Source organism: Tubulanus polymorphus, chromosome 3, assembly GCF_964204645.1.
Source record: "Tubulanus polymorphus chromosome 3, tnTubPoly1.2, whole genome shotgun sequence".
In the NCBI taxonomy this organism is placed as follows: domain Eukaryota; kingdom Metazoa; phylum Nemertea; class Palaeonemertea; order Tubulaniformes; family Tubulanidae; genus Tubulanus; species Tubulanus polymorphus.
In genome coordinates, this window is record NC_134027.1 from 22,222,293 (window position 1) to 22,241,050 (window position 18,758).

The following is an 18,758-nucleotide window of genomic DNA, read 5'->3' on the forward strand; positions in this document are numbered from 1 at the left end:
CTGAAAAAGAAGTTGAACCATCTTTAGTTATCACATCTCTTAATACATTATATCTAAGATATGACAAAAAAAAAATAATCGGTATATCTAACCCGTTTTCTAAACAGGAAAACACTTTGGTGTGTTCGTAATGCAGGGGATCCGGGCACTAATTTTGAAGAACTTTGCACATTTCAAAGGGCCACTTTGATGTCCGAAAATGCAATATTGTATACAGGCACGCTAATTGCCCTAGTCCCCATGGATTTGCCCGTGAAATAGAAACTAAACAGAAAAAGGTGCCAATATCGTAATTCGTACCAGATTTCGTAAGAATACAAAAAGTTATATTTACATGTATAATGAAAATTAGTTCATCTTCGATGAAATTTACAAGATGTAAAGAAGCGTGGTAACTGAGTAAGCACTATAGCGAACTTAGTGTATCCTCGCTTGCCACAGTAGCGGTGTCGGTACCGCATTGTGTCAAAGTTTATCAAAACTGAAATTAATTTCGCGATTTTTTACGCCCGAATACGCCCAGCTATAAGCTTATCTTTTTGCGATGGAATAGGAGCATCAGTTCTGTTATAGTTATGCGGTAAAATTCAACTGTTAATTTAGGATTAGAACTTAGTCCATAAAGGCTCCTGAAAATTTGCCTCTTCTTTCGAGAACCTTGGCGTCTAGGTTTTACCAACAACTATGGGACTGTTAATGGATGGACCCTGGGCTGAGAGTAATTTCTTAGCCGGGTTCAGGATTGGGCCGATGAATTTAGAGTATCTATTGGGCGTAATAGTGACTCCAGTCAAATCTACTCGTTTGTATTCAATTAATTTCAATATTCAATCCACCTATCTTGGGTCATTTCGATCCGGGCGGCATTTTCATTTGTACGAATACATATATTACCCGTTTCTTGCTCGTTGAATTGTTCACCACATGCGTTTCGGTGTTCGAAATGAATCTAACCGGTTCGAACCCCACAAACTTGATCATTTTCGTTTGCAACGCGTGGCGATATCCGACCTCCAATTTCCATCGTTCATCGAAAATCGCTGACCGGCTACCATCCACTTCGAAGTAGGCCATAAGATAGTTATTCCATTCTATTTTCGACACCGGTTTAACCAGATTGCCATTGCTACTTGTCATCCAAATATTAGGGCGCGGATAAGCCACAGCCAATACCATAATCACGTTCATCCCTTTGCGGTCTATAGGCACCGAGCCGAACATCCCCAACGCGTCAGTCTTAGCCTGCCATAACCGATGATGCAACCAATCCGTGTACAAGATAACGTTTCTAATCTTTCCAGAATCACTTTTCCTAGTGACGAATGTGCAAAAAGTGGAGATAATTTGAATCACGTTGTCGACGCTCAAGTCTTTGTAAGGACCAGACACGCAGTATTCACCTGCGATATCATTCATCGCGTTCAGTCTAGCGACATTTTTCGTCTCGAAAGTCTGATCGTCAATCCATCTGCTGTACGATCCACCTCTATCCAACGTGTTCCAGTAGTCATCTATTCTTTGGCCGTCGTTTCCGAGTAACCGGTACCAGTTACCTTCCACAACGACGTCTTTCTTACCGCGAGCAAATTGCGGTGCCGCATCAGTGACGTCTATTGTCAGGCGTCGTTCCAGATTTACCTTACCATCGACGGCATCTTCTACGAATACAGTTTCCGGTGACCCGGTCACTCTACCTAGTGGAACGTTGCGCACGATTGCCAATTCTCCAGCATTTATGTTGACATGGGCAATGTATAATTGGCAGCCGGTCAGTTTCAACATCAGTCTGTAAACTCCTAGTAGTCCACTAGATTCGGGCGCTGATTTGAGTTCCAAACGTGTTGTAGTTGACGAACCTGAAGTCTGTTGAGATATTCTTCCGTATCTGCCGTCGTCTGAAAATGTAAATCTTCATTATTTGGTTAGAAAACCTAGGCCGAACAAAGATAATTTGTTTCCCTTTAATATACCATGACTGCACTAGGGTCGTCTTTCAAAATAACTGTAATAAATACATATCATCATTCTAATTACAGTCAAAGTTCCTTATACCACCATCCGTAATACCACCGAATTCACCTATCTCCTAGAATTTTTCTTTTGGACACAGTTAATTTGGTATCTCCACAGAATTTAGTCAAAACGTCAAATGTTGGATTTTCACTTGTCTATGGAAACCGATATCAATGTATCTTTTTTGGTTCAATGATTTTTAGTCATGATTATGAAGATATAAAATGGAAAATTACCCGAACTCGTAATTGGCACTTCTCGCGATGAAGGAAACCGGACGTACCAGTAGGCTTCCGATGACAGGTTGGTTTCTATAGTGACCGATATGACCAGCGGCTTGTGTGGCTCGTACTTGGAAACTTCAATTCGCCGAATCCATCCGAGATTATTCGAGCACTGGCCCTGCGCGGCCGCAGCAACGCAAGGCTTCACGATGCATCCCTACAAACAAGATTGAAAACAGATGAGGTATCTGTGGCGACTATGGCAATTGAGAAAATACCAGGTTCGCTAGTGTGCATATCAACAACGATGGCGGAATAGGAAGATTACGGACAGTGCGCTTCCCGCGACGCCGGTCACCATCCAGAAATAAATGTAAATGTTAAACGTGTACCAAACGGCGTTCTGCCACGTGCGAGAAAAGAACACTCGCGAGGTAGCGTTCAAACTCATACTCTCTCCAGTGAATATCTCTTAGGAGCCTGTTTTATAACCACCCAGTTCTTGGCTGGATGCTTCCTCGTTCGAGTCGAAAGACTTCGCTTGTAAGAGCCTTTCTACTTTGTCGTTCTGTTCATCTATTTCGCAAGGCTCCCCCGGGTTGCTAGGTCTGTTGACTGCTCATACACCACCACAGATGGCATCGACGCGACAGTGTTATGCATGCAGATCTTACTTTTTGCTTCACCTTCTTGTCCACACGGACTGATCGAATAGGTATCCCCGGAGAGTAAGTGTGTCTCGAATGATAATGGATGCACTTTGAATCGAATTTTTAACGAACAACTAAGAGCGCCACTCGCTATTGCCCGACTATTAATGCCTTTTCACTCATATAGTAAACCATTTAATGAATTTATTACACCGCTCAACATGATTTTAAGAGCGTACACTTGAAAGCTACTCTTTGCAAAAAAATTAGCTGACAATTTTAACAAATCGACGCGTATGAACCATTCTTAACGAACACCATTAGAGAAGGTATATACACACCGACGATGAATAGTTAGTGACATTAAAGCCATTGTTGATTTTTTTACCGATAACAGTTCATTTTGCCTCCAATACTAACAATTATTAATACAAGGTGGCTGCCTTCTGAATCCACCCCTCTACGACATATCAAATATCATCTCTGATCGATCTTTTCAGTCATGCATTTGGGACAAGTCTATAGATGATTTCAGAGGATGGCCACCTCTCCGTAATTAGATTTCCGTAACGAATTTGTTGTCAGCTTTCGCTTTCACGCGACTTATTATCATTCAGCCTTCGACTTCACACATGTCCAATGCGGAGTGGATCGATGTTGCCTGTAAAATGGTACTACGTGGTCAATTAAATAACGGAAAATCTGGTGGAGCAAAATAACAGCAGAACATCGCGAGCTTGCTAGTTAGAAAGATACCCACGATAAACGAAGTTTAAAGCCCTTTATATCATATATTATAAAGATCATAAATAAATATCAATTAACACGTCACTGCCAGAACTACTTTCAAGATTTTGGGTTTATTAAGGTTTCAATTGATCCGAACATTCCGGTCAGTTTGCCCTCAAGAACATTCGCAATTTACCTTAGAAAAAAGGGTTCGAATACCGATCGCTAGAACCTGCTTTGAACCTTATTACACCTAGAATATATAATGTAAGAAAAACCACTGTTACCAAATATGAACACTTTTTATTGAGATTCAAACTGAATAATGCAATCTGAGATTGAGATCAATATAATTTAAATGACAAACGAGATTTTTCACTCTCTCCCTCCCTACCAGTCAGCTGTTTTTATTTTGTGAACGTTGCAAAATACAATGGTCGATGCAGCGTCCTTATTAAAGACAGTCGAACATCTCTGGTTAATTGTAAGTCATAATCGGGAATTAGGAAATATCTACATTTGAAAGATCAAAGGTTGAGACCTGATAGATCAACTTGATCATTTATTAAGTACTGCCTCGTCAGATATCAAATCATCACGCCCGATATCGATAAATAGCGGGCGTGATATCACGAATCGTAACAAAAACTACGTATCAAAAATCCATAGAATAGTAGTAAACTTAAACATTACTACTATTTCCTTTATCAAAAGGTCATGGCTGCTATTTCTTTTCCAATATTTTTTTCATAGTTTTAGACTCAACGAATCGGGCATTGAATCCCCCACTAGCTCTGGGAATAAGACCGCTTCGATACGCGTTTTATCATCCATGCTGGCCAGGGTTTCATTTGCCTACCGTCAATACTCACGCCAAAACAAGCTCTGGCCGCCAGTTCAGCACCCACCGGTCTATGTATAAACCAATGAGATGCGTTGTTTCTCATCGGCAGATTCGTTCTATCAATACTACGAACCTGATTGGCTAGATATATTAACAAAAGCTCTTAATATGTAATACCAGCCAGAACCAAAATAGAGCGTAGACTGATCGCTTTATGTTATATCGGCTATGGAACTAAAATTTACTTTGTTTTAATGATCTAATGTTGTTTGATTGGCCCATTGAAGCTTATTGTCATAGACCTACGCCTTGATTGTGCGACCGGTTAACGACTGATGATGTTTACCGGATCCTGGTGACAAGACGCGTCAATTCGTGGCGAAACAATTTCAAATTAGCCACGTAAATAAAGAAGTTGACGCCGCTGTTAGTGATCATCATGACTCCTCCGATCATGTTAGATAAATTTTGCAGATGCACCGGCAATTGTGACTGCACAGTCGACGTGCCCTGTAGGGTTTCAAACACCGCGCTGGGCACGTTGAATAGGAAATACGCCACGGTTATGCAAATCAGATTGCGCACGCATCTGCGTTCCTGTCCTGATGTGTTCGTGTTTTTGAAGCGAGCGTCTCGTCTGGCGAACTGACTGGCGATCAGTGCAGTGGATACGGCAAAACCGCAAAAAGGGATTATTATAGTCACAACATACGTATAAATGATCTTGATTTTAGTCGAGATACCCGGGACCATATACCATTCACAATGTCTCGTTACGCTGCCGTCGTGACTCTGGTAGGTTTTCAGGTAAAACTGGCCGATCATCGCGCTCTCGGAAACAGTGAAATATGCGAATACCGATAAGACCAAATACCATCGTCGAGTCCGCGTCACGAATCTTCCGACCTGTAACGGCGCCAACACGGCTACGCTGCGCTCAACGGCGAAACACAACAGCACCCAAGAAGAGGTTTTCATACCGATACTGATCAGAAACATACCCAGCTTACAGGAGACATCGCTAATCGCGAAGAACATGTATTTACCGTGAAAATTACCGGCCACGATATGAATCCGCTCGAGCGCTTTCAGCGAGAATGTAACGACGAAAATCGAATCGGAGAAGGCCAGCGGTACCAGGTACTGAAAGCTGCACGCGTCTATAGAGCGACGCACACGGAACAGAATGATTACGGACAGTGCGCTTCCCGCGAAACCGGTCATCATCCAGAAATAGATGTAAATGTTAAACGTGTACCAAACGGCGTTCTGCCAGGTGCGAGAAAAGAAAACTTGCGAGGTGGCGTTCAAACTCATTCCGCTCTACACAGAACCGTTGAATAATAACCGCCCAATTTGCATTCCAGTTCTATCCATGTCACATGGCTACCTGACAAGGCTCGCTCTGGTGGTTGACCCGGTAACTTGCGGTCTGTTGACTGGTCACAATGCCGCCGATTTATATAGATAGACCAGCGAAAGTATCGACGCGATAATGTGTATTAATATGTGTGCAGGCCTTAGTAAAGATGGCTTAGCTTTGTGCCACGGCCCGATCGAGTGAGAGAGTGACGGAGAGAGAGAGAGAGAGAGAGAGAGAGAGAGAGAGAAGGTGATAATGGATGCACATTAGTATATTCATCGCACCATCATCCCTACCGCTATCGCTCCCCGTTAATGCGTTTCAAGTAATTGCCAGCCATTGAGTTCAAATCGAATCGCCAATAGATAACATTTAGAACGCAAACTCGAAAACTGTTCTCTGAGACGATAAGCTCTTTACGAAATTCGACACGTATCAAGCCTTCTTAACGAATATCATCCGAGAAAGTATACATTTCGACAATAAATAGTTATATTTAGAGCCATCGTTGATAATAGTGCGTTTCGATTCTTATAGCTCTACTATGAGTAATTCATTTGGCGTGTATTTCTTCAAAGATATATAATACCGGGGTTGGCCCCAACTTCATCTGATAGATGCCTTTTCGTTTTTGTTCCTATTTTATAGATTTCCTGTGCTCACGAATGACGGCTCTACACCATTTTGAGATTTTTGTCCATAATTTTCTAAGGACTAACCGGAAAATCTGTGAATTCCAGATATTTTCCAGGATTTCTCCAATTTCTCAGAAAAGCCAAAAAATGTTTCAAATTGAGAAATAGTCAAATTGTCTAAAAGAAGCGACTATGTCTATGATCTCTTCACTTACTGTATAGAACGTTGTTAACAACGTCAAAATCAGCTTCAAGTTCGTCTCCATAGTCAGCTATGCGACAAGAAATGTGTAAAACAAACGAATAGCAATTCGCGTGCTTTATGAAATAATCACAATATTTGGCACATAACTCTCATTCGTTTCGTGGCAATTGGCAGTAATTTCTCAAAACATATATACATGTTCTAATTTCCAGACAGGGAATCTATTTGAAATTATACGTCATTACATAACCACAAAATGTTACTGATGAAGTAATAGCCTCTTCTGTAATAAGGGTCGTAACGTGGTACGACCTTGTTTGGTCGGCATGCACAACGGGGTACCCGCAGTGGTGCTGTGGCAATCGAGGATTCCATTTATGGCAGGCGAGGATCCGACAGGTTCGCTAGTAGAGAGTTGGTCGGCCGCGTTAGATTTCTTCTACATTTCAATTAAGTCTAAATGAAATTTTCTCACAAATGAATCAATTATTAATGAAAACTATACCGATATCCGAGTGGAAGAATGAAAGTATTGTATGTTTGGTGGGTGCCGTGATAATATATGGATTCGGGAGTCTAAAACTCATGTTCATAGTTCATTGAAAATGAAATAATTTTGACCAAGGACGAATTACTGCTCATCACGCCATCTGGCGGGATAGGTGGTTTTGCAGGTATATATTGACTATATCGTCGGGTACCCCATTCCAATGAGCGGAAGTTAATATGATGTTTGAGCCTGAGCTTGAAAGTTATGATCACAGGCAGATATTGAGCTCTATGGCCAACACATAACATCATAAATTGGTCCGCTAATAAAGTGTTTTGTGGTATAGATGACACGTTTGTATGAATTTGTGCTGAAAATAGATAATTTGTCAGGAATTAAGGACCAAAAATTGGCAATATTTTTGATACAAACTGAGAAAGTATGAAAACATTTGAGAACGCGTTTACTGTTTTTGAATATACACGGGGTGTATTTCGAACATGCTTTAAATTCCGGTACTGCTGTGCATTTCGGTGTGAGAATGATAACGGTCTGTTAATCAATGATTGAAAAAATGGAACCACGTTTTTAAGATACTTTATCAACATGTCTTAGTTAAAACAAAAACAAAAATCACAGGAAATAATACGTAGAGCTTAGGTTTCAATTTTACTTATCATGAGGACTCTACGTTCGACTGTGGCAATCGACGATTCCACTTGTGGCAAGCGGGGATCCACCAGGTTGACAGGGTCGTCGCACTGATTTGCACGCCATCTAGTGGGATAGCCGGTGGCACGGAGTCCTCATCACGAAGTGGTACTTTCACAAATTCGTTCAATTCTTACCCAACCTCACTATAGCTACGCACCTGAAAGTTGATTGATATCGAGGGATTACATTGATTAACAGGGGATTTTAGCTAACAGTGAATTATTGAGGTTATCTCAACAGAAGCCTTTTTTCGTAAAACGTTCGGATGATGTATGCTTCGTTGCACGGCAAGATATCAAGTTTCATTAGTCAAGATAACACAATGTCTGTGGAAGCTTAAGCCGTGTGTGAACGTGAACGGCCCTTCGGGTAAGCAAATTTGGAAAGTTATTCTAGACGAAAATATTTCAAATGCAAAACGAATTTGGCCTTTTTGCCTTGTCATCCCTTGCGAATTCAATTTGAATCTGACCCCAATTCTAAAGATTGGGGATTCAATTTGGTGGATAGAATTTTAAAAAGTCGCATAATGAAAGTGAACAAATTCTGGCCCATTTCAATTCATTGCGTCATTTATGGAATTTGTATATACCAGGTAAAAATGCAGGTGCAAATTAGCATTCCGTGACTGTAAACCGGGCCGCTTCTATTGGAAATAATAAACTAATTATTAATGGTGTGAATATCAATTCTCCACGTTGCAGTCTTAAAAACGAAATTCAATATATTCTCAAAACGTTTCTCTTTCCTGATATTGCAGTGAAGCATAGTATCCATAATGGTAGTCAACGCACATTTACAATACATTTTACGTAAATTGGTACATTTTACGTAAATTCGTTTATTGAATTTCAGTGTAAAAGAAGTATCTTGGAGATTACGTGCCAGTGGTACAGTAAGAACATAATCTATATAATTATGTATCATCAACGTTTGAAGATTCCTTTCCCCGCTCGTATCTTCTTAAAAAATTATTTTCATGTTAGGTTGCTGTTCATCCTTCTTCAGAAAATGTACATCCACGTGTTTTAGCGACGTCCTATTTATTGTCAGCGACCTGAAAGAAGAGTTCCATCAGCTTTAAGGCACCATTCGACTCTATAGATTTCAGTAAGGACAAAAAGACAATGATTAATTCAATTATTTGTACAATCACATTTTACCACACGTTGCTAAAGATGTGGAACAAGTCCCGGGCGTCAAGTATAACGTTTGTTGATTGTTTATATATCAATATAACGGCTTTAGCGACATTGGCTGTGCTCTAGGACAACCAGCGGGAAAAATGGCTTCAACGAAAGCTGCAATTATCTATTGTTCTATTCGAAAAACGCGCTGAAGATTTGGCTTGGAAAACTGGTCGATATTGTCGCCAGTCTATTGATTTCCAATTAGATGAATTAGTTGATAGTTTCAGCCATATTTAATTTTTTTGAAAAACAATGAGTTTACCGTGCAGCATGTCAGTGTTTCTTTGTTTCGATATTTTAATAATAGATGAGCTACGCTTCGCGTTCAAAAAGGATGTAATTCACTACTCTTTGTAGATTCGTAGTTAGAGGGAAGAAATTGCGACGGCAATGAAAATAAGAAGCATGACTTACCTCGTTCACATTCTTATGACTTGTTTGCTGATTAACTGCGAATGTTTCGAAACGGGCTCGGTATATTTCGCAGAAGTAGCGACAAGAGGAAACGATTACTCGATAGATGGACCGTATCTGTCTATTGATAATAATTCAGCCTCTTTGATCAGTTGCAGCGCCGCGTGTTCACTGGATACTAAATGCAAATCGTTCAATTATCACGGAGATTCCAGCGTTTGCGAATTGAGTGACAAGTTACCAATTGGCCCGACGTTCAGGCAAAGAAATGGCACAGCATTTAGATTTAAGGTCAGTATAGGATATTTTTGCACTATTTTTGCACTATTCAAACAGCATGTTCCATAGAATATGTCCATACGCTGCTTAAGCGTTTACGTAAATTGGCTCTGGATCCAGTTCGAAAATTGTGCGCTTGATTTCTACTCTCCGGATCAAGTTCCATAGTTGTATTTGTTTGATTTGACTCTGGATCTATGAGTTCCATAATTTGAGGTCTAATTTGACTCCACAGTTGTATGAGTGTAATTGTGCGGATTAAGTCCCACGATCGAAATATTAGGAAATGACTATAATTCAATTAACTACAAATTTAGCCTGCTTCAATTTTGGATCAGCATTCTGTGACTGTAAACCAGTGAAAAAAGTGAATAGCACTTTAAAAACCCCAAGCGATCCTTTTTCTAAACATTGTCAATATCAATATCAAGAGAGTGGAACCTCGTTACAGCGAATATCAGCACCAGAAAATATGTTTGTTTTCACCGATTAGTCGTTATATCCAGGATGAAATGCATTAAATTTTCTTATTTTGGACGGAATTCTATATTTGTTGTATCCAATAAATCGCTGTGTCCGAGTTCAAGCAAAGGAAGGCATTAAAATGAAAAGTTAGTTTAAACGAAGCGTTAAAACGAGAAATGAAAAAATGTGAAGCAAATTGTTTGAGATTGAGTATGTGGCCCCAAAATCAGCCTTCATTTGAGCTAAATTGATTAATAAGTAAATTTGGTTATCAAATTTCAGTGCAGCGTTCTCGAAGATGATTGCCAGCGCTATAGTAAGTTTATAATACGGGATATCGACAAATTCAAGTTCTGGAATTACGCGTTTGATGGCGCTAGTCAGAACCGGAAATTTGAACCTAAATCCGCCATGCTCTAGTTCTTTTGCAATGAAAATCTCTCGCTTCAAGTTTTCAATGAGCGATATTTTACTTACTATTTATCGTCACGCATAATCCTTTATATATGATATCCTACCGCTACGATGGATATGATAAAACCTCACTGCAAAGGCTAGAAATTACTATAAATGTCCTAAAATTATCAAAAAATATTTTGCAACTGCTGACGATGCAAAGACTGGTTGCCAGGTGTCACATGGTGGCAGCACTTGACGGCCCAATTTTGATTGTTGGTTCGAGTCCTGGTCCTTTTCATATTTTTATTATGAATCTACCAGTTTAGTCCTTTAAAATCAATTTTATTTCATAATATTATTTTATGTTTATCAGTGTAGCCTGCAATAAATTTACTTTAAGAGTCCTGAACTCAAAAACAAAGTGATGACACCCGGCACCAGTCATTGCTTCGAGCGTCATCGCTAAATCTGTTATTTTTGGTAATTTTTTTACATTTCTAGTAATATTTAGCGTTCGAAGTGAGGTTTTATCGAATTCAACACATTGTCAGGATATCATATTCAAAGGATTATGCGTGCCGTTTTATAGTAAGTAAAATATCGCTAACTAAAAGATTGAAGCGGGAGATTTTTATCGCAAATGAACTAGAACATGGCGGATTTAGGTTCCAATTTCCGGTTTTGACTAGCGCCATCAAACGGGTAATTGAAGAACTTGAATTTGTCGATATCCCGTATTAATCATCAAAGTTTGAAATATATACAATCTAGAATATCTCTTCTCATAGAGATTTTAAGTTATGGGCAAGTCATACAAAATAAATCTTATTTCATCTTTAACGGTGATTTTTCATTATTTTTCGTCATCACCTCAAGTAACCAAAGATAATTTCTCATATTTCGATGGTCACTGCTAGATCGTGGGAACGTATGCCATTTAGCATGATAACTGCTCATTGAAGAAACTAGCTTATGACGATACGGCCATTTTGTTTCATCTGCAGGTCTGAAACCGGTGTCGTGTACGGATGTGTTGATCAGAGGCGATACCACAGACAAGACTTACGATTTGTACCCGATAAAAAGCGCGTATAAACGCAAATTCAGAATCTTCTGCCACGCGATGATGTCACTAACACCTAGAGAGTACCTTCCACTTCCGGCCGGGCGGAAAAATAACTTCAGCGAGGCAAAGAAAAGCGGGATATATAGAGTGTGGAAGGACTGGTGTTACATCAAATTCTGGCGAGTTCGTATCTCTATTTGGGTAAGTAAATATTGTATCTTATATCATTGTAATATCTACAGACGTAGGCCTACGTACGTCGTGCTGAATATGATTTATTGTTTGGTGGTAACCTGTTGATGGTACTTCAAAGTGATATAGATAATACTTTTCTGTACTTGTTGAATAACGAGTATGCGATGAACGTATGCCGTGTCAAATTGACGCAATAAAGATCTTCCCATTATTCGAGTTAACAGCACGTTGGAAATTAGAGAAAAAAACAACCAATATATTGGAAATCGAAGTTTCTCGACTGGCAGAGAATTGTATTCTTTATAACAGAAACGTCGGAATTAATGAGTTGTAAAAAATCTTTATCGAGAAAAGCAGTTTGTCGAACGTACCTGAATACTTTCGCAGTGTAGTCTTTATGAATTTTCGATGGTAGCCCATTCAACTGTTTTCTAGCGTGATTGACAATAGAGTTTATTGATAGCGTATACATCAGGTCAAAAGTTCAACAAACAAATACGGCGATTTAATTGACTAAAATAGGCCTAATGTCGTCCAAGGATTTCGATTTGAGGAGAATTCTAATTTCGGAAAATGTAAAAAAATGGATATCGAAGTGTACCGTATACGAAAAATAACGTTATTTTTGTTCATATTTCAGAATTACATCGTTATCAAGACAGATTATAGATTCGCTTCCGTCAATTGTAACCCGACTAATAAAGTGAAATACGGCGAAGCGAAAGCGTGTGCTAGATACAACTCTGGAATGGGTGCGGCAAGGATTGACTTGACGCAAACCGGATTCAAGATAGCCCATGGGGTTAGTTAGCTTAACCTTGAGCATTTATAACTAGACGAATCGAATGGGTTTGTTCAACTGAAAATTGAAGATAATTGCATGATCATTAGGCCATCTTGACTGTACTTGTGACTATATTCGTTTCATTTGCCGAGAATATTCATCAGAGTCGTTAGTTGAAAATCGATTTTTTTCCGTGGAAGTATACGGTATAACGAAAAACCCACACATATAAGAGCAATTTGAAATTGACAAGAATTTATCAATGATTGAGATAGACGTTCTTTGCTAATTTGACAATTGCTAGTGATTGCCAAATTCAAAAACCGGAATAAGTAAATAAAAGAGAAAAGTAACTTGAAAGTTAATTGACGCCTTGAAGAATGACTCATACATATTGCTTAATATTGACGACAACGATTCATAAATATGACATAGATGATAGGATATTAAGGGCCAATAAAGATATTTTGAATTTAAATATCATATCGATAATTGAATTGAATTGACCGACAGCCAGTCTAGCTCCGATATATTAATGGTGTAGCGTACATTCTCTCAAAATTTTTAAAAAAGATATGAAATCAAATGAAAAATATGAGTCATATGATTAGTTCAATCACAAAACAAAACGCCAATTTTGATAATTGTTTTTTTCAAACGCCAATATTGATAACGTAATGCACATCGAGTAGCACAAAACCCCTTAAATAACGCACAGTTCAATGTATGTTAACATTATCGTAATGGTTTTGACGACGCGAAATGATAATCGTGAAAATTACATTTGGTTAAAATAACCGCCAAAGTAGTTTATAGTTGCCGCAATGTGCTTCTCTCTGTCTCCAGTCTTAAGTTTTTGATAATTTTGAATTGATTCTAATTGAAAACAGAGAAACAGGTCTACAGCTGCATTAGCAAACCTGTAATATCCTCATGGAATCCTCGCTTGTCACCACAGCGTCGCCGTTATCCTATGCGCCAGGCCTGGCATAACCTTGCTACCGTTCCCTCGACGTCTATTGCTAACTATTTTATAATTTCAGGTAACGTGGAAGAAATACGGATACGGTAGATGGAACATGGTCGGCCCGACGTTTACTGCCAATAGACAAATCATGAATATCAAATGCCGCGCACAATGCGGGGGATGCAATAACAATAACGCTCTTCAGTTGACACCGTTGTAAAATAACGCCCTAAAATCCCACAATTACAGAACGAATGTCGAATATTGATGTATATTATATAGTCGATCTAATTAAACCGGTCAAGCTTTGTGTACGGCATTAAAGTGCGTGTGTCAAGTAACACTGCGTTCACCGGTTAGTGTTATAACAGCAAATGACCGTTGACAGTCGACAGCTAGAGTAAACGATGAAAATAGGTTACAGCCTGTCAACCGGTCGACCATTACTTAAGCTATCTTCCATCTTTATTTTCTGTTGGTCGGATGTATACATTCTACGTATCTCTAAACGCCCTCTCTACGACATTTTAACGTGCGCAGGCCCTTAACTACACATGGTTTGGTATTCACAGATTGTTACGCAATCATACGTCATAACATTCCACCGACCCATGTATGGAATGTTTACGTTCCTACACACGTCACATTATTCTAAAAATTCTTTTTGCACTCGCCGTAGCCCATGGCCTAACCATTGGTTTCGCTTCGCTGTGAGAATTTTCAAGTTATTCCAAGACATGTTTATTTACATAACTATTTATTGTTTATGTATGGCGCCAGTAGAGTCTGATGATAGCAACACTGGCCATGAACTCCAACTCTCGTATTTTCTTGTTCGTTATTTATTGTTCGACCGCTGATAGCTGAAAGCTCAATAATATATTTCCTGAAAGCCCAACAATATATTTCCTAAAAGCTAAAAAACCGATTTTACTATTTCCGACACCAGGCAAGTTGACTTGTAAATGAACCTGCCTAGCGTTGAAAACCACATTCACGAATAAACGCACCATAATTTCCGTATAAGGAAAATGTATCTCTCGATACAAATTCAAGCATGAATCCCGACGTATCAACCTTTTCGGAGTCTTTCTTTTTGCATCATGGAATCGTACCTATCATCGTTTCAACACGGACAGTGGGTTTCACCAAGGTGGAAAATATGCATTTCCATTTACTTAAGGCCACGCAAAGAAATACCTTAGTTATGTAATCAATTTTTTGGAAAGTAACGAGAGGGGTTAAATTTTATTTCAATTGCTTTAAAAAAAGATTGAAATACAAAGTTCAACCAGAGACTTATAGAAGAGACGCCAGAAGGAAGTTTTTCTACTAATGCCACGAACAAATACTAGTAATGCAAGAAGAACATTTGCAGAAACTTAATTTAGAATTAAGAAGCTACTTTAACCTAAAAAATCAAACTATATCGACTCATATCGAAACGGAGACAAAAATTTCTGCTATTTTCACGCTTCATCGAAATGAGGTAAAATGAAACGAACTCAACCGTTGTCACAGTAAAATGTGGATTACCTATTTGGGAGGGTGAGCATATAAACGACCGCAGAATAAAAACGCTGTCGCACAATATACAGCTATGTGGGCGAGCAGATTTTGATTTTTGTTGAGAAAATTGATGCTTTCCCGATGCGGGCGAGCGCATTTGCTTTTTTTTATTGGGGAACTTGTTTATGACGCGGGCGGCATTTGACTTTCTTAAGATACTAGGGTATTTCTCTGAAATGGCACTAAATATTCCTAATATTTCCAATGCATATTTCTCATAGCATGAATAGTTTAGAAATATCGCTTTCATTCCCAAAACCACTTTGGATTCGAGAAACTCTAGCACACCGAATGCTTGTCTTTTCGGAGAATGTGCATTCTCTTGCACCTGTTCTGCCTCTCACTGAAATTCCATATTTGAACTTCAATCGACCATTTATCAGAAGTTTTGGAGTCTTATTTATTATGTTGACAGTCAAATGACATATACATTTGCGGGAAAAGTTACAAAATGTCAAATTATGAGGTACGCACACCCAAAACAAAGCGAAATATCCCAAAAAGATCGTGGACAATCAAAAATAAATAGACTTTAGTCGTGATTGCTTCCTTCTATCGGCTAGGCGTGGGAGATTAAAGCCGGGCGTAGGTCGGCTTTGTATACAACTGGGCAAAAATACGTCATGCATGGTTGAGCGCTACCGTGTTTTTGAATGGCTTTAAAAATTGAGAAGAACCAAAATTACAGATTGTTCCATTGTGTATATTCAATGTTGATGACCAGTTGCCAGGTGAAAAAAAATTGATTCAAAATCACGAAATTACTGGTTTACATTCCGTGTGATGTTTCCCTGTGGAGAATTGTAAAAACCAAGGTATTTTAACTATCGCCAGCAGGAATTGAAGATTTCGTGTTCAGAAGGTAACAGATTTTGAGAAATTTTGAATCCGATGTGTCAATATTCGACGTCGAGCTCAACAGTGCAATGGTTAGAATGGTTATGAAGGTGAACAAATTTCAGAGAAGCTTAATTAGTAAAGCGGAGCAATACTTATATTAAGGAGATATCTGTCTGTGTTGATATGATTATCATGTCATCAATCCTAAATGACAGCGGATCATTTATTGATAAACGCTCCTAATGCAATAAGCCTTATCACTTGTACTGGTTCGACTTGGTTCGATACGGTTCGTATTTGCCTCACAATAACGCGCACGCCGTGAATGTAAAGCGCCCGCACGACATCCAGGAGCATCGTTGCCTAATTTAGTTTCACAACTTGTACCAAAAGCTACAACGTTAATTATACATGTACTTCGATCAGCTTTCATCATGAACTGAAATAGTTGACTGTATACGACTCATTCGTTTTATCATAATGAAAAAGAACTTTTCCAGTAAAATGGGATTCTCTCTTGTCCTCTTTGATATCAGATGTAGGTATTTGTGTTTGTTTAAAAGCAGGATTAACGGTGATCGGATATATATCAGGCCACACCAAAAAATCCTATTTCTCGGGCGGGGCAATCACCAAAATGGGTAGATAGGTAGGACATTTTCTTTTCTTGTTATAGAAAAAAAGATCGTTTATTCTTCTATCAGTGGGTAGGTTGCCGTAAATAATTTTTACTGGACTAAATTTTTAGTCAGGAATATGATTAACAGCTAGTAGACCACAATAATAAAAGGAAATTGAGGTGTTTGTACAATTAACTATAAAAAAACTATATTTTGAGCATATTTCACGGAATTCCTGGAATTTTAAAATCCAAGGTCGCCATCAAAGTCCGATTAGCAAAGTTGTCTTAGCATGACTGAGCCATTTCCAGAATCAAATTTTAAATCCGATATAATAAAATGTTTTTATGATGTTGATCTCAGTGCCGACATCACGATTTGATATTTAAAAAAATTTACGAGAAAGGAGAGTTTGGTAGTCGGTCGGCCACATATATATTTTTGAAAAAAGTTATTTCACCTAAAATTTTCAAAAAGGGTCGGTAGGCGATTATACTTTATTTTGAAAACGATTATTTGAAATGGGGAAATATCGGGTCGGTCGGGACGGAAAACAGGGTTTTCCTTTGGTGTGGCCTCACTGGGATCTGCTGTAAGTTCATATACTTAATATAAAATGACTACTGAATATATCACAAGGTTATACAACCGACGGGATGTAGCCGAATCTCGTTGATAAAAACACCTAGTTCTGTTTGGATTTTGGACTTTATCCTGACTGAAAATAGCCTCTGGGTTCTTGGTTATAACGATGAAATACATACAACTCGATTGAAGTGATTACGAAGTCAGATAACATATGCATCCACAATAAGTCGAGTCGATATCGAAGTTTTTTTCTCAAATGACGCTGGAAGATATTTGAAACACATGCATAAACACGGGAGTATCGTGTCCGTTCTAATCGCAACGCGTCCGTCTTAAACAGCGACACGCCCTCCCAAAACCTTTTAACAATTTCACCGTTTCGACCCTGAATCTATCGTTGGTTGCACAATATACGATATAATTCATGGTTGAGTCTAATGGAGTCATTATGTCGTATCCTATCATTGATAGCTTTCCCATCACGTGTGGATCGTTATGTCTCGGCTGTGGCAAGCCTGCTTGCACTAGGATATATTCATAAACGCCAATCGACGTAGGAAATTCTAAAACGATGAACAACATAACAATGGCAACGATTCTGAGAAATATATATATATATATATATATATATATATATATATATATATATATATATATATATATATATATATATATATATATATATATATATTATGAGCGCTGCTTTTGAATTCCAGATATTTTCCAGGATTTCTCCAATTTCTCAGAATCGCCAAAAAATGTTTCAAATTGAGAAATAGTCAAATTGTCTAAAAGAAGCGACTATGTCTATGATCTCTCCACTTACTGTATAGAACGTTGTTAACAACGTCAAAATCAGCTTCAAGTTCGTGTCCATAGTCAGCTATGCGACAAGAAATGTGTAAAACAAACGAATAGCAATTCGTGTGCTTTATGAAATAATCACAATATTTGGCGCATAACTCTCATTCGTTTCGTGGCAATTGGCAGTAATTTCTCAAAACATATATACATGTTCTAATTTCCAGACAGGGAATCTATTTGAAATTATACGTCATGACATAACCACAAAATGTTACTGATTAAGTAATAGCCTCTTCTGTAATAAGGGGCGTAACGTGGTACGACCTTGTTTGGTCGGCGTGCACAACGGGGTACCCGTTGTGCTGCTGTGGCAATCGAGGATTCCATTTATGGCAGGCGAGGATCCGACAGGGTCGCTAGTAACTATACCGATATCCGAGTAGAAGAATGAAAGTATTGTATGTTTGGTGAGTGCCGTGATAATATATGGATTCGGGAGTCTAAAACTCATGTTCATAGTTCATCGAAAATGAACTAATTTTGACCAAGGACGAATTACTGCTCATCACGCCATCTGGCGGGATAGTTGGTTTTGCTGGAACCCACCACGGGTTTGACTATATCGTCGGGTACCCCATTCCAATGAGCGGAAGTTAATAGGATGTTTGAGCCTGAGCTTGAAAGTTATGATCATAGGCAGATATTGAGCTC

General features: G+C 38.8%; 1 protein-coding gene and 1 long non-coding RNA gene across 2 annotated transcripts; one reads left to right on the forward strand and one right to left on the reverse strand.

The window, feature by feature from the left end:
• Positions 1–1,819: 1,819 nt before the first annotated feature.
• On the reverse strand, positions 1,820–6,717 carry LOC141902872 (uncharacterized). The gene is made up of 3 exons (XR_012618965.1): positions 6,674–6,717; positions 2,250–2,454; positions 1,820–1,895 (listed from the first exon to the last, which is right to left on the reverse strand). It is a non-coding gene; the product is annotated as an uncharacterized LOC141902872 (long non-coding RNA).
• Positions 6,718–9,462: 2,745 nt separating this feature from the next.
• Positions 9,463–13,852, forward strand: LOC141902192 (uncharacterized). Its single transcript, XM_074789833.1, has 6 exons — positions 9,463–9,762; positions 10,498–10,531; positions 11,116–11,202; positions 11,619–11,881; positions 12,516–12,677; positions 13,703–13,852. Exons 1-6 carry the CDS (start codon positions 9,463–9,465, stop codon positions 13,844–13,846), a joined length of 990 nt encoding a protein of 329 aa, XP_074645934.1. The 3' UTR covers positions 13,847–13,852.
• The last annotated feature ends 4,906 nt before the right edge of the window (positions 13,853–18,758 follow it).